Source organism: Schistocerca gregaria, chromosome 1, assembly GCF_023897955.1.
Source record: "Schistocerca gregaria isolate iqSchGreg1 chromosome 1, iqSchGreg1.2, whole genome shotgun sequence".
Taxonomy (NCBI): domain Eukaryota; kingdom Metazoa; phylum Arthropoda; class Insecta; order Orthoptera; family Acrididae; genus Schistocerca; species Schistocerca gregaria.
In genome coordinates, this window is record NC_064920.1 from 467,953,905 (window position 1) to 467,980,798 (window position 26,894).

The window sequence follows — 26,894 nt, forward strand, 5'->3', positions numbered from 1 at the left end:
TACAGATTGAATAACATCGGGGAGAGGCTACAACCCTGTCTCACTCCTTTCCCAACCACTGCTTCCCTTTCATGCCCCTCGACTCTTATGACTGCCATCTGGTTTCTGTACAAATTATAAATAGCCTTTCGTTCCTTGTATTTTACCCCTGCCCCCTTTAGAATTTGAAAAAGAGTATTCCAGTCAACATTGTCAAAAGCTTTCTCTAAGTCTACAAATGCTAGAAACGTAGGTTTGCCTTTTCTTAATCTTTCTTCTAAGATAAGTCGTAAGGTCAGTATTGCCTCACGTGTTCCAACATTTCGACGGAATCCAAACTGATCCTCCCCGAGGTCTGCATCTACCAGTTTTTCCATTCGTCTGTAAAGAATTCGCGTTAGTATTTTGCAGCCGTGGCTTATTAAACTGATAGTTCGGTAATTTTCACATCTGTCAGCACCTGCTTTCTTTGGGATTGGAATTATTATATTCTTCTGAGGGTATTTCGCCTGTCCTTCACCTGAATAATTTCTTGTATCTCACCATACATTTCATCTATTTCTTCATCATCTGCAGAGCTAGTTGGCAAGTAAACTTGTACTACTGTAATAGGCATGGGCTTCGTGTCTATCTCGGCCACAATAATTCGTTCACTATGCTGTTTTTAGTAGCTTACCTGCACTCCTATTTTTTATTCATTATTAAACTGACTCTTGCATTACCCCTATTTGATTTTGAATTTATAACACTGGATTCACCTGACCAAAAGTCTTGTTCCTCCTGCCACTGAACTTCACTAATTCCCACTATATCTAACTTTAACCTATCCATTTCCCTTTTTAAATTTTCTAACCCACCTGCCCGATTAAGGGATCTGACATTCCACGCTCTGATCCGTAGAACACCAGTTTTCTTTCTCCTGATAACGACGTCATCCTGAGTAGTCCCTGCCCAGAGATCCGAATGGGGGACTATTTTACCTCAGAAATATTTTACCCAAGAGGACACCATCATCATTTAATCATACAGTAAAGCTGTATGCCCTCAGGAAAAATTACGGCTGTAGTTTCCCCTCGCTTTCAGCCGTTCGCAATACCACAACAGCAAGGCCATTTTGGTTAGTGTTACAGGGCCAGATCTGTCAATCATCCAGACTGTTGCCCCTGCAACTACTGAAAAGGCTGCTGCCCCTCTTCAGGAACCACACGTTTGTCTGGCCTCTCAACAGATACCCCTCTGTTGTGGTTGCACCTACGGTATGGCTATCTGTGTCGTTGAGGCATGCAAGCCTCCCCGCCAACAGCAAGGTCCATGGTTCATGGGGGGAGGGGAGGTTTCCCACATGTACCTTTGAAAGTTTAACTTGACAATCAAACATTTTAAACCATGGGACCATTCCACTTTGGCCACCTTGTCACCTGAGAGTGCTAATATAGAATGAAATCCACCTTGGCTTAGTAACTCTGCAATCAGGCCCAGAAGACCATGTGACTTGTTGACCAGCTGTCATATCATCCTCTGCTATGCGATGTCATGCAGATGCGTTATGGAGGCGCATGGAATCAGCACACAGTTCTTCCAGCCATTATTGGCTTTTTTTGACCTTGGAGCCACTAATTTTCATTCAAGAAGCTCCTCAATTGGCATTATTAGAGTGCTGCATTCAAGTTCCTCATAATTAAAAAATCCTTAGCAGTACAGGGAATTGGACCTGGGTCACCTGCGTGGCAATCAGCCACACTGAGCACTTGGATGTGGTAGGGCTTAATACATGCACCTTAAATAAAACCTGTGATGACTCTCTTAAGTTTATGTTAATCAGCTGTAGAAGCACATTGTCAAGAATAAATGGAACACTCTATTACTTTAATATTACTTGGAACCAAGCTTAATAACAGCATACAGTTACATGTGCAGGTAGGTATGTATACTGGTACATAATTGCACCTCTTGTGGAGATCTCTTCAAAGACCTTATAATTATTAAATCCACTGTTCAATATATTAAATCCTGAATGATACTGTTGCTAATAATAAACACCTGTTTCATGTGAAGTGTGATATACATAACCACTGCATGAACACATTAAAGTTTTCATATGCATTTCACCTCTTAGTCTAGCATCCAGTGTGGGATTTTTGTAATTGGTGTAAAGGTATTTCATAAGCTCCTATGAGATCAAAAACAAAAAGGGGGCTCTGTACAGATGAAAACCAAGAATAAAACATTTGTTATTAGCCACACCTATGACGTATTTGACCACTGAGATTTAAAGAAAACAAGAGTCTTAATATGAGTCTTAGTATGACAAGTAAAACAGGCTTCCTTTCACACTGCACATGGATAACTATCAGCACATAATAAGAATCAATGTGATTATGTAGAAATATTTAGCTATCAACAGAAGATGTTTTAAACATCAGATATTTGCTGTAGCTGAAGTATCAGGAGCTTTTTTTCAAAGTGAAGAACTTCTTCCTAATTTCACTATTTTATTTACCTAACTATACGATGGCCTTGAATATAAAATCCATTGTCAAGTGAAGTTAATGCTTTATCAAATATTAAAAATTCCTGAATATAATAGTATGTAAAATGGAGGAAAGGCAACTACTCCTCTATAGCTGACTGATGTGAGGCAAATAGAAACATGCAACAGAATGCAATATTTAGACTACCATTCAAGCTCTTGTTCTTTCTCTAGTAGTCATGCACACACTCACGTGCAGAAGCACACAGACACCCAAAGGCATATGTCTGTGGCCGTGGTCAGACTGACACAAAATTACTTAAAATGACAGATAAAAAACCTGTTAAGCAATAAATTCTGTACTGTGAAGGATAGATGTAAATAAATAAGAATGATAATAAAACATGCAGTACTTCACCTAGCACTTTCACACTATGTTCCTCACTTCCTTTTCTTTATTTTATTTATTTATTTATTTTTCTATTCTAGAAAACATTATGCTCAAAGTTATACAGTGTATAATATTAACACCCTTTCCTCTTTCTGATCTCACAATCTTGCTCATATTAGAGGGATGCTCACTGAGTTTTTGAGTTGCAGAACACAAAATGGTATTTGGACATCAACGCTATGGTTCTGATGTCAGCTTATAATGTGTGTAGAGTTACATTATAAAACAATGTGTGTATATTGTGTATGTAGTGACTGTGAGTGAGAAATGAATCAACAGTGTAGTACTGGTCTTTTACACTGTTAAATAACTTCTTTGTAAACAGTGTTATACATTAGGGATAAACAGAATGAGGTAGCACTGTTTTAAACAGCCAGGGCTTTTATTTGGAAGGCTTCAGTCTCCATCCAGCCATTCTGATGTTCCGTAGTTTCCCTAAATCACTTCAAGCAAATGCTGGGCTGATTCCTAACATGAGGCCACAGCCAGCTATCCATCCCATCCTTGTGAAACTAGACCTATAAGTATATATGAATTACAATATTTTTGTCATTCTTGAATTCTACTACTAAAACATGCCCAGTATCCTTATAAATGTGGTCTATGGATGAGTACAAATACAATGACTACTGCTACTACTGCAGGGTGATCGATCATTAACGCAACTGCTTTCATGGTGTGTGACCAGGTAGTGGGACCGGCTGTTGTGCCTGCAGTGCATGTAACAAGAAGTCCACAATAACTATAGTACAGTGTGTTGCATAAGTTATTTTTAATATACTTAACATAAACACTTAAAAATAAAAGTAAGTTACTCATGTTTAATAAGCAAGACGATGCTCAAACTACCTCCCTTCATTGTTCAGCATTCCTGACACCTGCTTAGCATGTTTTTCATTACAGAGTGCTGTTACCTCTGAGAAACGTCATTGATTTCTTGGCAAATGTTAGTTTTAAGTTCATCTAAAGTGTGTGAATTTGATTTGTACACTTTCTCTTTTAATGCTCCCTCACAGATAAAAATTGTAGGGGATTAAATTGCAGGAAGCCATATGTTGTCAATGATAGCTCTTAGCTTGAAACACATTAGGAATTTCCTGTGATGAGGAATTGGTTGTGTGTGCAATCACAGAGTTCTGCTGAAAGGTCATGAAAGCACATATTCTCTCAGTTAATTGGCCAAAAAATGAAAGAAGAAAAAGGCAGCTAAATGTTTTTCAAATTACTCTTGCTGTTAATAGTTAAAATATTACCTAATATTCTGTCACTTCTAACAGCACACCACACTCATATTGTTTGATCGTGCAGAGGTGCCTCATGTATCATATTAGGCTTTTTATAATTCCAGTAATTGTTATTTTGTGAATTAACATATCCACTTAGGGGAACCATGATTTGTTCAAAAACAAAGTTAGGTGAGTGTCAATTTTTCTGTTATGCACACTATTCAAAATACATTCAAGAAACAGCAACCATTTTGCAGCATCACCCAGTTTAAGTCCTTACACTGCAGGTATTTTATAGGGCTGTAACTTCAGTAACTTTGTAGTCACTTGAAGAGAGCTATAGGAAATTCTCATTTGCTGAGAAAGACATTGAACTGATTTTCCAGGAGACATTTCCAGAGTTTGTCCATGGTTATTGAGAGTTTCTTCTGTGAGTTCTGTATATGGCTGTCTGTGTTTCCTTTCAAGAACACTTCCCATTTCACGAAAATTATTTATCAATCTATGAATCATACCCTGATTAGGAACATGAACATCAATAAATTCCTCTTGAAATAATCTCCTTACAGCATACACTGATCATGTACACACATATGATGATATGAATCATACAAGAATATTCTTTGGCTAATGGAATACATATATTTAGCCATTTCACTTGAAACACTTTCACTCAATACACTGTATTCAAATTGCCTACCAGCATTAGCTAACTTTGCAACAATTCTACACAAACAAAGGCCTCACAGCAGAGGCGAAATATGCTCCCTGCTAGCACTGCTGCTGGATGGTAGCTGGCATAATAAAAAGATGCCCACCAGGTTGCTGCATTAAGGATTGATCACCCTCTATTCATTAAAATGCATACACCTAGATATGACCTCATAGTTATGTATTAGTGCAGATGATCATGAATAGTGGATAGCAGTGTGCTGATTGTTAAAACAGTATACAGAGTCAGTATCTAAGAGCTGATTCTAGTTTGTTGCATATTCCTCAACTCGTTCCAAATCTGTGTGGATTTTCCTTTTTTGATGAGATCCACAGAACACAATTGGTGATTGTGAGAGCCTACACAAATATTTTTTGGTGGCAACTTCTCTTTGATAATTATGTCACAGTTCATGGTGCAACATTGAAAATAGCTCCTTATAATGACCATGTATGAAAGTGAAGTATGGATGATAAATAGTTTAGGCAAGAAGAGAATAGAAGCTATTGAAATGTGGTGCTACAGAAGAATGCTGAAGATTAGATGGGTAAGTCATGTAACTAATGGGGAGGTACTGAATAGAATTGGGGAGAAGAGGAAATTGTGGCACAACTTCACTAGAACAAGGGATAGCTTGGTAGGACACATTCTGAGGCATCAAGGGCTCACAAATTTATTATTGGAGGGAAGCATGGAAATTAAAAATCATAGAGGGAGACCAAGAGATGAATACAATAAGCAGATTCAGAAGGATGTAGGTTGCAGTAGTTACTTGGAGGTTGAAGAGGCTTGTCAGAATAGAGTAGCAAGGAGAGCTGCATCAAACCAGTCTCTGGACTGAAGACCACAACAACAACAATGAGATCTATACAGAATGTGAAAGAAAGTCCTTGAAACTTAGTTTATAGCTTTTAAAATATGTTTCTAACAATAGCCTATCAACAAACAGACAACAACAATTTCACTTCACTTTTTGTTCATAACATTTTTATATAGTGGGGATTGATTCATAGTGTTATAATAGGAACTCTTGAAGATTACCACTGAAAGTTTAAAAGAAAGCAATTTCACTTACAACAACAGTAAACAATATTGTAACTGTGCTCTAAAACAGTATAAAATTATTGTTTGTTGATTTTTTATGCTTTTCAAATTATGAATGCAATCTTTATAACCAAACAACCATGAAATATATTTTTATTTGTTGAATTGATGGCAGAATGCTGATGCAAGATGATGAACTTTGACTTGCAAGCCCACAATTAAACCAAATATTTCTGAACCTATATGGAAAACATTGCACAAAGAATATTTTTAAATAAATTTCAATAAGGGATAAGCATTGAGAATGAGATATAGATGTTGGCAATTTGTCATAAAATAACAATAATTATTATTATTATGTAACTAAAACTAAAAGGAATCAAATTTATATTTTTATGTTTTGTGTATGCACACACACACACACACACACACACACACACACACACACACACACACACACACACTTTTTGAGTGCTTTTTGTGTGTGTGTGTGTGTGTGTGTGTGTGTGTGTGTGTGTGTGTGTGTGTGTGTGATCTTTTGTTTTGTTGTTTATGGTTTTTAATGTTATAATGCTGAATAGATCTCACAATTGATAAAAAGCTCTGAGGTCTCCAGCAGGATGTAAATGTTAAAAATTAGTTGCATTTTGGTGAGTAACATACTCATCATTTTATTGACTTTGCCATAAGATGATGAGTATGAAACTCATCAAAACACGTGGTATTTAACACTGCCCGCCAGCTGAAAACTTTAGAGATTTTCATAAGCAGTATACATTGGGGAAGGCTACATTCACACATATTTTGTATTTGTTTAACAGGCCAAAGAGCAAAGATTAATGACACCGTATTACCAGTGGCTGCTTATTGTGCCAGATGTTATGAATCCCTATGGTTTTATTGACCTGTTGAGGGATGGCAGCAATGTTGCCTTTATCTGTAACACTTCAATCAAGAAGAAATATTGTTTGGTAAGCAAAACTTTTAATTTTAATTGCAATCCAGATGCCATTTAAATGTCAACCTTTTTTTACAACAGTGCAGAATTTCAGCGTGGCAGGTAAAATATGAATATGTGTCCTTAAAAGGCAAGATAACAGAACACAATCTTCTTCTTGTGACAGATTGCTGGGGTCTACAAGGGGACAAAGTTTGCAAATTAATTGATGACTCTGAATACATTAAGGCGACAATTTGATTTTATAAAAAATTGGGATTGACGATATCTCTTGCTTTGAAATGAAAGCTTAACTGATGCACATGTTTCCCAATTACTAACAAAGAGATAGAAGGGCTGGCCAGTACTTACCTCAGCTCAGTACAACCGATAGAAACACAAAAAACAACCGAAAATTTAAGTTCCTAGCTTTCGGAATAAATGTTCCTTCATCAGGGAGGAGAGAGGGGAAAGAAAGGGAAGAAGGGAAAGTGGATTTAGTTACTCACAACCCAGGTTATGAAGCAACAGGGAAAGGAAAACAGGGAAGGTATCAAGGATGGAGGCATGGTTGTCAGAGGGAAGCCAAAGATATTCTACTGTAGGTACTGTGCCAGCTTCAAACCAAAGAGGATGCATACAGAAGTAAAGAGGTGTATAGTATAAAGATGTAGGATGAAAAGATGCATGAATGGCTAAAGAGGAAAGGGAAAGAGGAGAAGACTGAAAAGTAAATGGGAGTGAGGTTGTTTAACATAGGTTCAGTCCAGGGGGATGGCGGGATGAAAGGATGTGCTGGAGTGCAAGTTCCCATCTCCGCAGTTCAGAGGAACTGGTGTTGGGTGGGAGAAGCCAAATGGCACATACGGTGTAGCAGGTTCCTAGGTCCATAGAATTATGCTGGAGGGCATGCTCCGCTAATGTGTATTGGACATCTCCTAGGCGGACAATTCGTCTGTGTCCGTTCATGCGCTCAGCCAGTTTAGTTGTTGTCATACCAATGTAAAAGGCTGTGCAGTGCAGGCATGTCAGCTGATAAATGACATGTGTAGTTTCACACGTGGCCCTACCTTGAATTGTGTATGTTTTACCAGTAGCGGGGCTGGTGGAGGTGGTTGTGGGGGGATGCATGGGGCAGGTTTTGCAGCAGGGTCGGTTACAGGGGTAGGAACCGCTGGGTAGAGAAGGTAGTCTGGGAATATTGTAGGGTTTAACAAGGATGTTACAGAGGTTAGGGAGACGAGGAAAGGCAACTCTGGGTGGTGTGGGGAGAATTTTGTCAAGGGATGATCTCATTTCAGGGGTTGACTTGAGAAAGTCATATCCCTGGCGGAGTAATTTATTGATGTATTCGAGGCCAGGATAATACTGGGTGACAAGGGGGATGCTTTTGTGTGGACTGAGGGTAGGAATATCGTTGTTGGACGGGGAGGAATGTATTGTTTGGGAGATCTGTTTGTAGAAAAGGTCTGCAGGATATTTGCGGGAGAGGAAAGCACTGGTCAGGTTATTGGTGTAATTGTTGAGGCATTCGTCACTGGAGCAGATACGTTTCCCATGAATACCTAAGCTGTAGGGAAGGGAGCGTTTGATGTGGAATGGATGGCAGCTATCAAAGTGAAGGTACTGTTGTTTGTTGGTGGGTTTGATATGGACAGAGGTGTGGATGTGAGCTTCAACAAGATGAAGGTCAACATCCAGGAAGGTGGCTTGGGTTTTGGAAAAGGACCAGGTGAAATTACAGATTCTAAAAGGAGTTGAGGTTATGGTGGAAATTAAGGAGTGTTTCTTCACCATGAGTCCAGACCACAAAGATGTCATCTATAAACCTATACCAGGCCAGGGGAAGCAGCTGTTGGGTCTTCAGGAAAGCCTCCTCCATGCAGCCCATGAAGTCGTTGGCATAGGACGGAGCCATCTTGGTTCCCATGGCAGTTCCCCTGATTTGTTTGTAGGTCTGGCCTTCAAAAGTGAAGTAATTATGGGTGAGGATGAAGTTGGTAAGTGTGATAAGGAACGAGGTTTTTGGAAGATCTTCGGGTGGGCGTTGGGAGAGGTAGTGCTCAAGGGCAGAGAGACCATGGGTGTGTGGGATGTTTGTGTAAAGGGATGTAGCATCTATGGTGACAAGAAATGTTTCAGGTGGGAGAGATGTGGGAATGGATTTGAGGCATTCTAGGAAGTGGTTTGTGTCCTTGATGTAGGATGGGAGTCTGCGGGTGATAGGTTGGGGGTGTTGGTCTACCAGAGCTGAGATACGTTCTGTTTGGTCTTTGAAGCCTGCTACAATGGGACGGCCAGGATAGTTCTCTTTGTGGATTTTGGGTAATAGGTAGAAGGTAGGGGTACGTGGCTCAGGTGGAGTGAGTAAGTCTATGGAAGCCATTGTGAGGCCTTGTGAGGGATCTTGCATTTTTAGGATTTTCTGCAGCTCAGTCTGGATGGAGGGAATGGGATCCTGGGTAACAGATTTGTAGGTTGAGGTGTCAGAGAGTTGACGCAGTCCTTATGCCACATACTCCATACGGTCAAGTACCACAGTTGTGGAGCCTTTATCCGCTGGAAGGATTACAATAGAGCGGTCTGTTTTCAGCTGCTTAATGGTATGGGATTCAGCTGGGGTGATGTTTGGGGTTGTCGCGATGTTCTTCAAGAAGGACTGGGAGGCAACACTGGATGTAAGGAATTCCTGAAATGTGTGCAAGGGATGGTTTTGGGGGAGGGGAGGAGGATCCCTTTGAGAGGGCGGCCAGAACTGTTCTAGACAAGGTTCAACACTGGTTCTAGTATTTGGGGGCTGTGTTTGGGTAGTGAAGTGATATTTCCAGTTGAGGTTCCGGGTGAATGAGAGGAGATCTTTAACCAGGGCAGTGTGGTTGAATTTAGGTGTGGGGCTAAAGGTTAAGCCTTTTGATAGAACAGATGTCTCTGGAGGAGAGAGGGATCTGGATGAGAGGTTTAGAACTGAACTGGGGTTGGCAATATGTGGGATTTGACTGTGGTTATAGTTGAGATTTGGTCTGTGTGGGGTATGTGCTGGGATGGGGAGATTGAGTAGGGTGGCTAGGCTAGGTTTGTTGGCTATGGGGGGGGGGGGGGGGGCGGGGTTTGTTGACGGTTCTGTTGTGGTTGGTGTTTGTGAGGGATAGGGAGAGGGACCCCACTTCTTAGGTGTTGCACTAGCACCGTGAATAGTTTTTTCAGGTGGTGTGTGGCATGGAACTCAAGTCTGCGGCTGACTTCTAGGATGATGTTCCTGAGTGTGTTCTCCAAGCAAGGGTTTGAAAGGTGGAGGACTTTGAAGAGAGATAGGAGCTGTTGGGAGTGGTGGTTACATGAAGTAGTGTAGAGATTCAGGACAAGTTGGGTAAGGGCTAAGGATTGAAGGTTCTGGAAGTCCAGGAGAGATTGGTGGCAGGAGGAATTGCACCCAGAGATGGGAACTTTTAAGATAAGTCCTTTAGGGGTAATTCCAAAGGTTAAGCAGGAACGGAGGAAAAGTATGTGGGATTGCAGTTTGCCTACGGTAAATGCATGTTTCTGGAATGAATTTAAATAATGTGGTATAGGGTTAGGGTGCATAGTGGGTAACTGGTGGGTAGGGAAATTAAATAACTAAAGTTAAAATAGTAATCATAAGAAGGAATAAAACACGGAAGGAAGGGCGAGAAAGAAAGAAAGAAATTGTGTTGGTAACGTTAAATACCAAAGAAAGACCACCAAATAAGAAAAATACGGAAAAAGTTGACCAGACCAAGCAAGTATGTCCAGATCAGGGGAAAAAGAACACACGCTGCTCAAAAACAGAGATAGCGAGTAGCGAAAAAAAGATCGCGCGTGCTGCAAAAAAAATCGCGCGCGCGCAAAAAAGTTCGCGCGTGACGCAAGAAAGTTCGCGCGTGCCGCAAGAAAGTTCGCACGTGCCGCAAATAAGATCGCGGGTGGCGCAGAAATGTTCCAAAAAATGTTTCCTGTGGCAGAGAAAGATAGGCAATGGCACAAAAATATCACCAGCAACACGGAATCGACGGAATTGGATGATACTGATAGGTGTGGAAGAGATTGTTGGCAGTGATTGTTGGCTGGAAAACAGCGAATAACGAACGTTAAAACTAGGGAATGTTAAATAATGGAATGTTACATAAATAAATCAATAAATAGAAACAGAGAGGTGGACTATAAACGGAACAAGACAATAGGAGGCAAATGAAACTAGCACAGTTGGTGACGAAAATATATATATAACACTGAAGAAGAGAAAGTGTTTAGATGACAGATGTAAGTGATAGCTAACAAAAGAGACAAAACAATGAAGAATGTAGACCATATAGGTGATCTAACTAATTAATGGAAAATCTCATATAAAGATGTGAAACAATTACTAACAAAGAGATAGAGGGGCTGGCCAGTACTTACCTCAGCTCAGTACAGCCGATAGAAACACAAAAAACAACCGAAAATTTAAGTTCCTAGCTTTCAGAATAAATGTTCCTTCATCAGGGAGGAGAGAGGGGAAAGAAAGGGAAGAAGGGAAAGTGGATTTATTTACTCACAACCCAGGTTATGAAGCAACAGGGAAAGGAAAACAGGGAAGGTATCAAGGATGGAGGCATGGTTGTCAGAGGGAAGCCAAAGATATTCTACTGTAGGTACTGTGCCAGCTTCAAACCAAAGAGGATGCATACAGAAGTAAAGAGGTGTATAGTATAAAGATGTAGGATGAAAAGATGCATGAATGGCTAAAGAGGAAAGGGAAAGAGGAGAAGACTGAAAAGTAAATGGGAGTGAGGTTGTTTAACATAGGTTCAGTCCAGGGGGATGGCGGGATGAAAGGATGTGCTGGAGTGCAAGTTCCCATCTCCGCAGTTCAGAGGAACTGGTGTTGGGTGGGAGAAGCCAAATGGCACATACGGTGTAGCAGGTTCCTAGGTCCCTAGAATTATGCTGGAGGGCATGCTCTGCTACTGGGTATTGGACATCTCCTAGGCGGACAGTTCGTCTGTGTCCGTTCATGCGGTCAGCCAGTTTAGTTGTTGTCATACCTTCTTATGATTACTATTTTAACTTTAGTTATTTAATTTCCCTACCCACCAGTTACCCACTATGCACCCTAACCCTATACCACATTATTTAAATTCATTCCGAAAACATGCATTTACCGTAGCCAAACTGCAATCCCACATACTTTTCCTCTGTTCCTGCTTAACCTTTGGAATTACCCCTAAAGGACTTATCTTAAAAGTTCCCATCTCTGGGTGCAATTCCTCTTTCCACCAATCTCTCCTGGACTTCCAGAACCTTCAATCCTTAGCCCTTACCCAACTTGCCCTGAATCTCTACACTACTTCATGTAACCACCACTCCCAAAAGCTCCTATCTCTCTTCAAAGTCCTCCACCTTTCAAACCCTTGCTTGGAGAACACACTCAGGAACATCATCCTAGAAGCCAGCCGCAGACTTGAGTTCCATGCCACACACCACCTGAAAAAACTATCCACGATGCTAGTGCAACACCTAAGAAGTGGGGTCCCTCTCCCTATCCCTCACAAACACCAACCACAACAGAACCGTCAACAAACCCCGCCCCACCCCCTCATAGCCAACAAACCTAGCCTAGCCACCCTACTCAATCTCCCCATCCCAGCACATACCCCACACAGACCAAATCTCAACTATAACCACAGTCAAATCCCATATGTCGCTAACCCCAATTCAGTTCTAAACCTCTCATCCAGAGCCCTCTCTCCTCCAGAGACATCTGTTCTATCAAAAGGCTTAACCTTTAGCCCCACACCTAAATTCAACCACACTGCCCTGGTTAAAGATCTCCTCTCATTCACCCGGAACCTCAACTGGAAATATCACTTCACTACCCAAACACAGCCCCCAAATACTAGAACCAGTGTTGAACCTTGTCTAGAGCAGTTCCGGCCGCCCTCTCAAAGGGATCCTCCTCCCCTCCCCCAAAACCATCCCTTGCACACATTTCAGGAATTCCTCACATCCAGTGTTGCTTCCCAGTCCTTCTTGAAGAACATCGCGACAACCCCCAACATCACCCCAGCTGAATCCCATGCCATTAAGCAGCTGAAAACAGACCGCTCTATTGTAATTGTTTCGGTGGATAAAGGCTCCACAACTGTGGTACTTGACCGTGTGGAGTATGTGGCATAAGGACTGCGTCAACTCTCCGACACCTCAACCTACAAAGCTGTTACCCAGGATCCCATTCCCTCCATCCAGACTGAGCTGCAGAAAATCCTAAAAATCCAAGGTCTCTCACAAGGCCTCACAATGGCTTCCATAGACTTACTCACTCCACCTGAGCCACGTACCCCTACCTTCTACCTATTACCCAAAATCCACAAAGAGAACCATCCTGGCCGTCCCATTGTAGCAGACTTCAAAGCCCCAACAGAACGTATCTCAGCTCTGGTAGACCAACACCCCCAACCTATCACCCGCAGACTCCCATCCTACATCAAGGACACAAACCACTTCCTAGAACGCCTCAAATCCATTCTCACTCCTCTCCCACCTGAAACTTTTCTTGTCACCATAGATGCTACATCCCTTTACACAAACATCCCACACACCCATGGTCTCTCTGCCCTTGAGCACTACCTCTCCCAACGCCCACCTGAAGATCTTCCAAAAACCTCATTCCTTATCACACTTACCAACTTCATCCTCACCCATAATTACTTCACTTTTGAAGGCCAGACCTACAGACAAATCAGGGGAACTGCCATGGGAACCAAGATGGCTCCGTCCTATGCGAACCACTTCATGGGCCGCATGGAGGAGGCTTTCCTGAAGACCCAACAGCTTCTTCCCCTGGCCTGGTATAGGTTTATAGATGACATCTTTGTGGTCTGGACTCATGGTGAAGAAACACTCCTTAATTTCATCCATAACCTCAACTCCTTTTCGAATCTGACCTTCATCTTGTTGAAGCTCACATCCACACCTCTGTCCATATCAAACCCACCAACAAACAACAGTACCTTCACTTTGATAGCTGCCATCCATTCCACATCAAACGTTCCCTTCCCTACAGCCTAGGTATTCATGGGAAACGTATCTGCTCCAGTGACGAATGCCTCAACAATTACACCAATAACCTGACCAGTGCTTTCCTCTCCCGCAAATATCCTGCAGACCTTTTCTACAAACAGATCTCCCAAACAATACATTCCTCCCCGTCCATCAACAATATTCCTACCCTCAGTCCACACAAAAGCATCCCCCTTGTCACCCAGTATTATCCTGGCCTCGAATACATCAATAAATTACTCCGCCAGGGATATGACTTTCTCAAGTCAACCCCTGAAATGAGATCATCCCTTGACAAAATTCTCCCCACACCACCCAGAGTTGCCTTTCCTCGTCCCCTTAACCTCTGTAACATCCTTGTTAAACCCTACAATATTCCCAGACTACCTTCTCTACCCAGCGGTTCCTACCTCTGTAACCGACCCTGCTGCAAAACCTGCCCCATGCATCCCCCCACAACCACCTCCACCTGCCCCGCTACTGGTAAAACATACACAATTCAAGGTAGGGCCACGTGTGAAACTACACATGTCATTTATCAGCTGACATGCCTGCACTGCACAGCCTTTTACATTGGTATGACAACAACTAAACTGGCTGAGCGCATGAACGGACACAGACGAACTGTCCGCCTAGGAGATGTCCAATACCCAGTAGCGGAGCATGCCCTCCAGCATAATTCTATGGACCTAGGAACCTGCTACACCGTATGTGCCATTTGGCTTCTCCCACCCAACACCAGTTCCTCTGAACTGCGGAGATGGGAACTTGCACTCCAGCACATCCTTTCATCCCACCATCCCCCTGGACTGAACCTATGTTAAACAACCTCACTCCCATTTACTTTTCAGTCTTCTCCTCTTTCCCTTTCCTCTTTAGCCATTCATGCATCTTTTCATCCTACATCTTTATACTATACACCTCTTTACTTCTGTATGCATCCTCTTTGGTTTGAAGCTGGCACAGTACCTACAGTAGAATATCTTTGGCTTCCCTCTGACAACCATGCCTCCATCCTTGATACCTTCCCTGTTTTCCTTTCCCTGTTGCTTCATAACCTGGGTTGTGAGTAAATAAATCCACTTTCCCTTCTTCCCTTTCTTTCCCCTCTCTCCTCCCTGATGAAGGAACATTTGTTCCGAAAGCTAGGAACTTAAATTTTCGGTTGTTTTTTGTGTTTCTATCGGTTGTACTGAGCTGAGGTAAGTACTGGCCAGCCCCTCTATCTCTTTGTTAGTAATTGTTTCACATCTTTATATGAGATTTTCCATTAATTAGTTAGCACATGTTTCCCAGTTTTATTTAGTATAACCAAAAGCTGGAAGAGGAGTAACTTTACCAAAAGCTGGAACTGCTATCAATTTTGAAGATGTATAGCTGGCTTTAGTTGTTGTCATGATCGTACAATAACTGCATCATGATCTTTCTCTTGCTAGGATTGCCACTGTCATGAATCCTGTTGTTTTTCACACTTCCTTATAAACAGTAGATCTGCAGTGTGACCCAGTGGTGGCAGTCTTGGCCATGGGCCCATGCATTAAACGTAATAGTATGCTACCAAATGCTACTCCTTGATCCATTTTGAAATCATTGGATACTGTGGGCAGTCCCAACTGCTACACAATGGATCAGCATTCGATTTAAGAAAGAAAGTAGTACACTTACTTCCATATCTTCCTGGCACTTTATCACAACACAAAAGTGCTAATTTTCTTGGCATGCTGATTGTTGAACATGTTTGGGTTTTTATTGATTAGCAACTCTCTTGTGTCACTCATCGATTAATGAATTCATTTGAACTTTGGGCCCAGGAAGAAGCTGCATAGGTTGACATTCTTCAATATCACATTTAGAATTTGTTATGTTTAGGTAACAACATGTAGAGGCTGTTGGTTCAGTAGATAGCAGCATCACCAGCTACCATTTAGCATTCAGTGTTATTTATTGCTTTCTACATTTGTTTGTTACATCACCCAGCCTCTAAAATTAATTTGTTGTTTTCACAGGCATAGTGTGTACATGACTTATATACAGGTAAACAGGAACTCCACTGAAAAACTTTCAGAGGTAGTTGTTTGGACGAAAACAAGAAAAAACTGTCTAGTAAATGGTGGCTTTAAAATTCAACCCGTACTGAATGAGCTAAGAGCACTTGTTTCCTCTGATACTATGAACCAAATCTCTTCTACTGTTATCTTCTTGCATTCCATATTTTTGGAGGATATAATGTGGAGCAAAGTGAGAAAAAAATGTCTAGTGAATATGGGCTCTAAAATGAATACCTTAAGAGCTATGAATTGTTGTTCAGTAAACAAGATGTATTTCATAATAGAAAGTGATGAACAAATGCTCATACTTTTAATTCATGCATTTTATTGTCCAGGTTAACTAGACTTTTTTTCTGGTTTTGGTTCATGCTATCATCTCTGCAAGTTTGTCAGTGGAGTTCTGGTCCACCCTGCATATGTTTTAACTAGATTACTAATTTTTGAATGTGCACTGATGTCTAGGAAGGCATTTATTGTCACATATCAGAAGTGGCACACAGCTTTGTAGCTGCCCTGTCCCACACTATACAGCAGGAGAAGAACATTTCACAACAAGTGTCTGAAGATGAATGGGATATTCTACAGCCATCAAAAAGGGAACACCATGATGCCATTCTTGCAGCTCTTATTGTGAGTATATCACATCACATAAAAATATATTCTGTTATTTCAAAAGTTAGTTTTGATGATAAGGAGTAATCCCTAACCAGAGATCTGAGACTATTATACCTCCATTATTCATTTAAGCATACAGTAGAGCTGTTAAGGATGTAGTTTCCCCTTGCTTTCAGCTGTTTACAGTAGCAGCACAGCAAGGTCATTTTGGTTGATGTTGCAAGGTCAGGTCAGTCAATCAACCACGCTGAAATCACTTAGATAATAGTTAATACCAATGTGAACATTAATAAAGTAATGAATAGGATGATACATAACTGTAATTTGTGTGTAATGAGTGGATACAATATGAAATATGGGTATGGAATCTCATGTTGAACCGAAATGGTCACAGAACTGATATAGTAAGAATGTATCATTCTATCCTTCAGCATTACAGGAGGAATTAACTGATGAAATTGAAATACATGGTGACATACCACCACCTTGAAACTGATAGAGGGCAAGGATCTAAAAATATGAAATGCAAGGCTTTGATATCATGTGTATGTGTTACCACACTTACCTGACTATAAGCTGAGATATTTTCCCAAAGTCATTATTTGAAAAACTCTGGGTCACCTTACATTCACAGATTAAACCGTTGCTACTGAATGCAGTGCCTTTATGGCATGGAATAGATTAATACAGGGTTTGACTCAAGGGCTTCACATACAGGTGACCCCTTTTAATAACTTTATGAGTGATGGATCACAGTATGCATCACCAGGTTGTGCAGTTTGTCTAGAGAGTGCAGATGTGGCTGTCTCATGGACCACAGTGATCGGTCTCTGATTGCTTAAAATTCCTATGCAATCTGATGAATCACATGTAATGTTTGGCGATGCGGCTGCCTGTCTGTGACTTGTTTGTGTATTTTTGTTTAGTTTTGCATTGCTCACATTGAATAAATGACCCATTGCCCAAGTGTGGATCCCTCCACATTTGCAGATAATTTTCAACATCTTCTGTAGCAGCACATCTAAAAGGTTTTCTCATAGCCATTATCTCACTACCATACAATGCTGTGGTCCAAACATAGATTCTCAGAAATTTCTTCCTCAAATTAAGAACTATGTTTAATACTAGCAGACTTCTCTTGGCCAGGCATGTCTCTTCCACCAATGTTAGTGTGCTTTTTACATCACCCTTGTTCCATCCACCATATGTCACTGCATAGGTATCAAAAGTCCTGAACTTCATTATCCCCAGGGGTAATGTTAAGTTGCTTGCTGTTCTCATTTATGCTACTTCTCATTACTTTCTTCACTTATTAGAGGGTTTTTGACAAGGGCCTTATTGACCATACACCTGCTCTATAAGCCTCTTCCACTTGTGCTTGTCCAATGCCCTGTTTGTCCAGTTGCTGTTGCTGTTCATCCTAGTTGTGTCCTCCCAAATGTTATCCTGCTATCTGATTCTAGGTTTCCCTCTTCCTCTCATTCCATCTATTGTTCTGCTGAATGCCATTCTAGGTAGTCTATTCTCTGTCACTCTTGCTATATGGCCTGCCCAATTCAATCTTCTTCTTTTGAGCACTTCGACGATGTTATGGTGTTTGTACATCCCTCTTAATTCTTCATTTCTCCTTATTCTCCATTACATGTTATTTTCATTGTATACAGGTCCAAAAATTTTCTTTAGTACTTTTCTTTCTAATATTAACAGTTTTTATTCATCTTTCTTTCTAAATATTAATGTTTCACATCCATATAACATCACTGGTATAATGCTCGATTGATATAAGCAGATTTTGAAGTTACTGCTAAGTGATCTTTTTCTTTGAATTTTGATGAAACTAAAAGTGTCTTGTTTGCTTTTGATAAATGGGCATCTATTTCTATATCTGTTCTGTTGCTATTACTAAAAAGACTTCCTAGGTACTTTTATTTTATTTTTATTTATTTAGCATTCAATAGATCACACATGTGATTTAGGATTTGTCATTTGATTACATGTAACACATAACAACACATACACATAATAAATTGACAAAATGTACAAACAGCAAACAAATTACACACACATAGTACATAAGTAGTGTACAAGAACTTATTACCCAAAAACAATGTACGTGCTCATGATAAACAATGATAGATCATTCACTACGTCTCATACTCAAAACATTTTACAGATATTTAACAGATTTTTCCTAAGTACCATAATTAGGAAATTGAAAACATAATTAAATTAGTTTGAATTTTTTTTAAAAGTAAGCACAGGTTTCAATACACACTCTGAGATAGGTATTCATTTACACTGTAGTAGCATTTTTCCATCAAGTAATTTTTTATTTCACACTTGAAATTATTTTTGCCTTTCAATTCTTTAATTTGAAATGGAAGTGCATTTAAAAGCTTTATTCCTAAATGGCTAACATGTTTCTGACTTCTAGTTTTTGCTATGTAGGGAATGTGGAAGTCTTTACAATGCCTTGTATTGTGATCATGGTAGCTTGAGTTGGTTTGGAGATCGCAGTTACTTTTACTGATCATTTCCAGGCATTTAAAAATATATATTGATGGTATTGTAAGTATCTTTAGTTGTTTGAATAAGGGTCTACAGTGAGTTTGTGGTGAGCTGTGTTTCATGATACAAATAGCTCTTTTTTGCATAATAAAAATGTCATTTAGTCTTGACCTGGTTTTTCCCCAAAAACTTATGCCATAGCTTACAACTGAATGGAAATAACTAAAGTAAACCGCTCTATACATTCTTTGCTACATACCTTGGATATTATTCTTAAGGTGAAACATGCTGAGCTAAGTTTCTGAGTAAGATATACACTGTGTTCATTCCATTTTAAATCTTGGTCAATTCGCATTCCCAGAAACTTTGTGGTGCACACTTTTTCTATTTGTTTGCTATCCAGCATAAGGCACATATTTTCCCCTTGACACTTGCTTCCATACTGTATATAGTTTGTTTTGTTTGTATTTAATGTCAGCTTATTTGAATAAAACCATGACTGTATGTATGAGAGCATTTTTTCTGCTGTAGTATACAATGATTCTTTTATATCAATAATTATGGTGTGTGTTTGTGTGTTATTTTATTGTGCCTGTCTACCAGAACTTTCCCACTTGGTAAGTCTTGGAATCTTTGTTTTTAATATATTTTTCCCATGTGGAAGTTTCTTTCTATTTTAATTATGATACTCGTGTCATCTGCAAATAGTAGAATTTTGGCTGAGCTGTCTGGAGCCTGTATATCATTAATATAAATTAGAAATAACAATGGGCCCAGAATGCTGCCCTGTGAAACACCTATTTCAATTTGTTTCGGTTCAGATATGAGTTTAAAGTTGTGAAGATTGTTGGATGACCTCAGCTCAACAACTTGTGACCTGTTTTGCAGATAAGATTAAAACCATTTTTTTAACAGTGCCCCTGATGCCTATTGCTTCAAGTTTCTCTAGTAATATTACATGGTTCACAGTATCGAAGGGTTTGGATAAATCAAGATTAATTCCAACAACCTGTTTATTTGACTCCAAATTTCTTACTATTTCTGTTGTGTAGTCCAATATGGCTGTTTCTGTACTGAGTCTCACTCGAAAGCCAGGTTGACTGTTATTTATTAGTTTATGTTTTTCTAGATATTTTGTAACCCTGATTTTCATTAATTCCTCAAGTATTTTGGAGAAGGCTGGGAGGAGAGATATAGGCCAGTAATTTTCTATTTTATGTCTGTCACCATTTTTGTATAGAGGTATCTCTTTAGAGATTTTAAGTTTATCCGGAAATACCCCTTCACTATGTGCACTATAGGTTTGACAACACATGGAGCAATTTTCTTAATTATTGATACAGGTACATCATCCAACCCAGAGGACATTTTGGATTTCAAGCATTTAATGACTTTTAGAACTTCATGTTGGGATTGCCATCATGCTGGTATTTACCATTGGAGTCGTCACTGTTGGTTGTTGCTTAAATTTACTACTTAAAGTAAGGGGAATATTTACAAAATAATTGTTTACATCTTTTTCTATGGGAATATTTTCATTATTTTTAAGATTGATTTCCTGTTCTTTAGTTTGACCTCCAGTTTCTTTTTATACCATTTTCCACATCATTCTGGACTTGTTACTAGCCTGCCTTATTAATCTATCATTAGTTAATAATTTTGCTTTTGATATTACTTCTACATCTACAGCCATACTCCGCAAGCCACCTGTCGGTGTGTGGCAGAGGGTACCCTCAGTACCTCTATCGGTTCTCCCTTCTATTCCAGTCTCGTATTGTACGTGGAAAGAAGGATTGTCGGTATGCTTCTGTGTGGTCTTTAATCTCTCTGATTTTATCCTCATGGTCTCTTCGCAAGATATATGTAGGAGGGAGCAATATACTGCTTGACTCTTCGGTGAAGGTATGTTCTCGAAACTTTAACAAAAGCCCGTACCGAGCTACTGAGCGTCTCTCCTGCAGAGGCTTCCACTGGAGTTTATCTATCATCTCCGTAACACTTTCGCGATTACTAAATGATCCTGTAACGAAGCGCGCTGCTCTCCATTGGATCTTCTCTATCTCTTCTATCAACCCTATCTGGTGCAGATCCCACACTGCTGAGCAGTATTCAAGCAGTGGGCGAACAACCTGTTTATTTGACTCCAAATTTCTTACTCTTTCTGTTGTGTAGTCCAATATGGCTGTTTCTGTACTGAGCCTCGCTAGAAAGCCAGGTTGACTGTTATTTATTAGTTTATGTTTTTCTAGATATTTTGTAACCCTGATTTTCATTAATTCCTCAAGTATTTTGGAGAAGGCTGGGAGGAGAGATATAGGCCAGTAATTTTCTATTTTATGTCTGTCACCATTTTTGTATAGAGGTATCACTTTAGAGATTTTGCGGTAAGTCTTTTTGTATGTCCTCATATACTCAACAAACTGCTGATCATGACAATTTTTTAACTTTAAACTACGTAATTTCATGGTTTCACTTAACTTTTTAATTCCGGATGTAATCCAGGTCCCTTTGGATCCAGATGGTCTATAACTCAAAAGCTTTTTGGGAAACACATTCCAAAGTATGTCATAAAAGTGGAAGCAAATATATTATAAGCATCATTTGTGTTTGTTTGTACCAAGACCTCTGACCAAACTGCATTTTTTAAATTATTTTTGAGCTGATTACAATTTTCAGTAGAGAAAAATCGTTTGTACTCCTTCTTATTTTCTTCCTCCTTTGGAGTTGCAGTGAGATTAAAGGTTAGTGCATTATGATCTGATAATCCTATATTCATATTTGTAACTGCAACTTCATGTGTGACTACATTTGAGAAGATGTTATCTATTAGGCTTTCACTGGAATCTGTTCTTCTAGTGGGAGCTGATATGTGGGGAAACATGTTGAAGCTTTTTAGTATGCTAAAAACTTGTTTTTTACTGGACTCTGAACCAATAGATTAATATTAAAGTCACCACAAAGAATTATGGTAGAGTTCTCATTTGAGAAAATGTTGAGCATTTCTTCCAAATTCTTAAGAAAGACTTCATTATCTCCAGATGGTGACCTGTAAATTGCTGCAACAATTATTTTCTTCTTTAAACTATATAATTGAATGGCTACTGCCTCAAAATCCTTTTCTATGATTAATGGTTTAGCCTCGTATCTTAACTTAAATTTAAGCTTGGGATTTAGATAAATGCATACACCACCTCCTTTGGCATTTTGCCTACAGTACTGACTGGCAAGTTTATATTGGCTTAAGTTTATGCTGTTTAGTTCAATGTCCCTGCACCAATGTTCCATAACACATAAACAATCAATATGGACACTATTTGCTGCCACCTCAAGTTCAAGGTACTTGTTTTTAAGACACTGAATGTTCAGACTCATAATTCTTAGCTGATTTGAACAATCCGACTGACCTGTGACTTTACACTCTGTTGATGCATTTTCTCTTACACTGTTACAAGATTTCATACCTTGTTGTAGGTTCCTCAGCTTGCAAGCATTTATCTCTTTCCCTGTTATGTGCTGTTGTTCACTGTTTTGCCCCAACAAAAATCCTGGCTTCTCAAGGGTGGCTGCCTTCTTCTGGTGTGAAGACTGCTCCTATTACCACTGCTGTTGCTGTGTGCTGTTGCAATGAATGGCAGTGATTCTGGTTGTTTGGTTATTGATGTTGGAACTACTGCTTCTGATGTTGCTGTGACTGCTAATGATTCTGGTTGGTTGGTTTTTGATGCTGTAACTATTGCTTCTGTTGTTATTTCTGCTGCTGCTGATGTTGGTTCAGTAGTAGGTTCCTCTGTTGCTACTGTTTTTTGGATGGTCCATTTGCGTGCTGCTCCTGTTTGTGCTGCTGTTTCTGCTATTGGAGATTTATACCATCCCAGTTCAGTGGCTGTCACTTTGTAATTGCATTTAATTGCTTCCCTTATTAAGTTTCGTAACCTGGCCTTGCCATTTCTGTTAAGGTGAAGCCCATGTTTCATAAAACATTCTCTGTCAAGTGTGCTTGAGTCAATTAATTTCACATTGCTGAGTAGCCTGCAATTACTTTTAAGTTTCGCATTAATTCTGTGAATTTCCTTATTAACACATGACTTGAAGTGGTCAACAGTCTTGAAATTGAATCCATCTACAGTCAGAGGTGCATATTTCCTGGTTTTCTTACTTATGGGCAGGTATTCTGTCTTTTCTTCAACATGTAATCCTGTTTTCTCAGCAATTTTGTAGTAATTTTGAATCATTCTGATTAATTCTCTTTTGGAACTAATTATTTGTGCTACATCATCTGTATAGGCAAGTCTTGTAATGTTCACATCCTGTATCTGGATCCCTTGTGAACTGGTTTTAGAAAATTCTCTGTCGATCTTCTCTAGGACAAGGTTAAATAAAATAGGTGAAATGGCATTCCCTTGTCTCAGTCCAGTCCCCAATCAGTCCTTCTGTTATTGGTATCAGCCTGTTTAGTTGGCACTCGATAAGATTCTGTAGGTGACATCCAGTAAGGCAATTCCTCTGTAGATATCACAAACAAGTGGATCATTCTTCTTAAATATGGGGCACACAATTGCAGTTTTCCAGTCTGCAGGAATGGTTTCTGTCTCCCAAATTGTTTCTATTAACACCTGTGTTTCTAATTCCAGTTGTGGGCCTTCATTCTTTAATAACTCAGTGTATATCTTGTCCTCACCACAAGCCTTGTTATTGTTTAATTTCTTTATTGCTTTCTGTATTTCATTTGCTGATGGGGTAGTAACTGTATCAGCTGTATCGATTGTATCAGGTTCTTCCAATTTAAAGTAAGAGTGTGGGGTCATTGCAGTTGAGAAGTTATGAAAAGTATGTCTTCCATCTTTTTTGTATGTCATGTTTGTTGGTCAATATAAACTGTTCCCTTTTATTGAATTTACCAAAGGATTTTTTTAATATTTTGATACATCTGCCTTGTCCTGTGATGTTGGAAATCATCCTCTGCTTCTCTGATCATATTGTTATAGTATTCCCTTTTCTCTTGTCTTAGGGTTCTTTGCATTTCTTGGTGGAGTTTATAGTATCTTTCCTTCAATGTTATATTGTCCCTTTCTTTAATCCATGCATTCCTAGCATTTCTTCTTTCCAGAACTTTTTCATGACACTTTGTGTTAAACCAAATTTTGTTAGGTCATTTTCTTTCACCCATGATTTTGGAAGCTGCTTCTTGAATACAACCCTTCAGGTGTCTCCATCTGCTTTCGACATCCTGTGGTTCTGCATTGGTCAGTCTCGGTTTTGTTAGATTGCTTTTAATCTCTTTTGTAAAATTTTCTTTTATATCTACTTTCCCCAGGTTTCCTATGTTATATCTTGTAATTTCTTCTCTATTTCTATATATTTTCCTTTTGAGTTTCACTTTCATTTTTGATATGATTAACCTGTGGTCTGTGTCACAATCAGCTCCCCTAAAGATTCTGACATATTTAATATTGTTTTGGAATCATTTCTGAATAGCTACATGATCTACTTGATTGACTACCTTTCCAGCTGGTGATATCCATGTTCCTAAATGAATGCGTTTATATTGAAATTTTGTGCTGCTTATCATGATACCATTTGACATTGCAAAGTTTATAAGTTGAACCCCATTATCTGAACTTTCCTCGTGTAAGCAAAAATTGCCAATGGTTGGTTTGTAGATTTCTTCCTTTCCTACTTTGGTATTAAAATCTCCTAACAGGATTTTCACATTGTGCCTACTTACTAAGTTGTATGTTTGTTCCAGTTGGCTGTAGAATTCTTCTTTCGTGTTGTCATCCTTATCTGCTGTGTGCGCGTGTGCATTTAGAAATGTAATGTCTAACCACTGCATCTGAATAGATGATATACAGCTATTAACATGTTAGAACTCCTTTACTGTGTCCTCTATTGATTTATGAATGTAGAAACTGGTTCCAAATTCATGGTGCTGACCACATTCTCCATACATTATTGTCCCGTCTGATATTTTCAGTGAGCCTGTTCCCTGCCATCTTACTTCTTGGAGAGCTACCAGTTGCACTCTATATTTTCTTAATTCGTTTGTTAGTATTTGGGCAGCTCCAGGACGATACAGGCTTCTAATATTCCATGATCCAAAAGAGAATACCTTGTAGTTTTGCCAGTTTTTGTTCCAGTAAATCCTGTCCTATTTCTGAGGCTGGTGTTGAGTATCCTAACCATTTCATATTTCTACATGAGTGGGTTGGTAGCCCTCTGCACAACCCCCAACCTGGAGGACCAGGAGTCTTGATTTTTGGGTACTCTACCCCTAAGAGGGTTGCCTTCACCGCAGCTGAGTGAGCCTCTCCTGCCCATGCTAGTTTTGGTCCACCCTGGGTATTTCATTTCCCCGGTACCCTTTATATCTAGAGAGCATTCCCCTATCCGCCACCTGGGGAGGCACCTGATGGGGGACTAGCAGACCCCAAACTCATTAGAGTGTTCATTAAATTTAGTATATCCTCCATCCCTTCTTCATTTTCCCTGAGGATAGCAATGTATTCAGCAGATCTTATAGTTGATATCTTTTCATCCTGGATTTTGGTACCTCTCTTGAACCTTTCTTTTATTTTGCTCATTGCTTCTTTGAAGTATAGACTGAACACTAGAGGTGAAAACTGCATCCATGTCTTACTCCCTTTTTAATCTAAGTACTTTGTTTCTGGTCTTCCAGTCTTATTGTTCCCTTTTGGTTCTTGTACATATTGTATATTACCCGCCTTTCCCTATAGCCTACCCCTAGTTTTCCAAGAATTTTGAATATCTTTTACATTGTGGAATGCTTTTTCCAAGTCAACAAATCCTATGAAGATGTCTTGACTTTTCTTTAGTCTTGCTTCCATTGTCAACCACAACATCAGAACTGCCTCCCTGGTGCCTTCCTTCACCTTTCCCAAAGCTACACTGGTCATCATCTAACAGAGTCTCAATTTTCTTTTCCATTCTTCTGTATATTATTCTTGTCAGCAACTTGGATGCATAAGCTGTTAAGCTGATTGTGTGTTAGTTCTCATACTTATCAGCTCTTGCTATCTTTAGAATTGTGTGAATGATGTTTTCTCCTAAGCCTGATGGTATATCACCAGTCTCACACATTTTGGACACCATGAGTAGTTGTCTTGTTGCCACTTCCTCCAATGATTTTAAGAATTCTGATGGAATGTTCTCTACCCCTTCTGCCTGTTTTGACCTTAAGTCTTCCAAAGTTCTTTTAAATTCTGATTCTAATACTGGAATCCCTATCTTTCCTGTTGACTCCTGTTTCCTCCTCTATCATGTTGACTCCTGTTTCCTCTTCTATCATGTCATCAGACAAGTCTTCCCATTGTTTTGACTTTACTATACACTGAATCCATTCTTCTGATAATCATTTGCTTTTCAGTTTATTCACTTTTTTCATGCAGCCATTTTGCCTTAACGTCCCTGCACTCCCTATTAATTTTGTTCATAAGTGACCCATATTTCTGTATTCCTGAGTTTCCCTGAACATTTTTGTACTTCCCCTCTTTCATAATTCATCTGAAGCATTTCATCTGTTCTTCATGGTTCCTCACAGTTGTCCTCCTTGTACCTACAGCACAGGTGCAGCAATCCATAAAACCACTTCCTCTGTTATCCTAGCAATGCCAGCTGGTAATCATATGGAAAATAGTAAGCTAGCAATTATGGGCCAGTCATGCCATGCCACACCAGAGCTGGCTCATCAACAGTCTGTGTACTCCTGTGCACTCTGTCTAGTTAAAAGTGCATGCACTGCCACAGATGGGATGCAAAATCAGGCTGCAGTCTCATTAAGTGTTTGGACTCACCACTTGTAACCAAAGACATACAAAGACTTGAAGTGAC

At 39.6% G+C, this 26,894-nt stretch overlaps 1 protein-coding gene across 1 annotated transcript in view; it reads left to right on the forward strand.

Moving 5' to 3' along the window:
• LOC126354706 (ionotropic receptor 93a) overlaps window positions 1-26,894 on the forward strand; it is a 328,580-nt gene that overhangs the window by 153,374 nt on the left and 148,312 nt on the right. Inside the window, exon 6 of the mRNA XM_050004573.1 lies at window positions 16,386-16,553. Coding sequence (XP_049860530.1) covers window positions 16,386-16,553 — 168 coding nt within the window. The remainder of the gene's footprint in view (window positions 1-16,385; window positions 16,554-26,894) is intronic.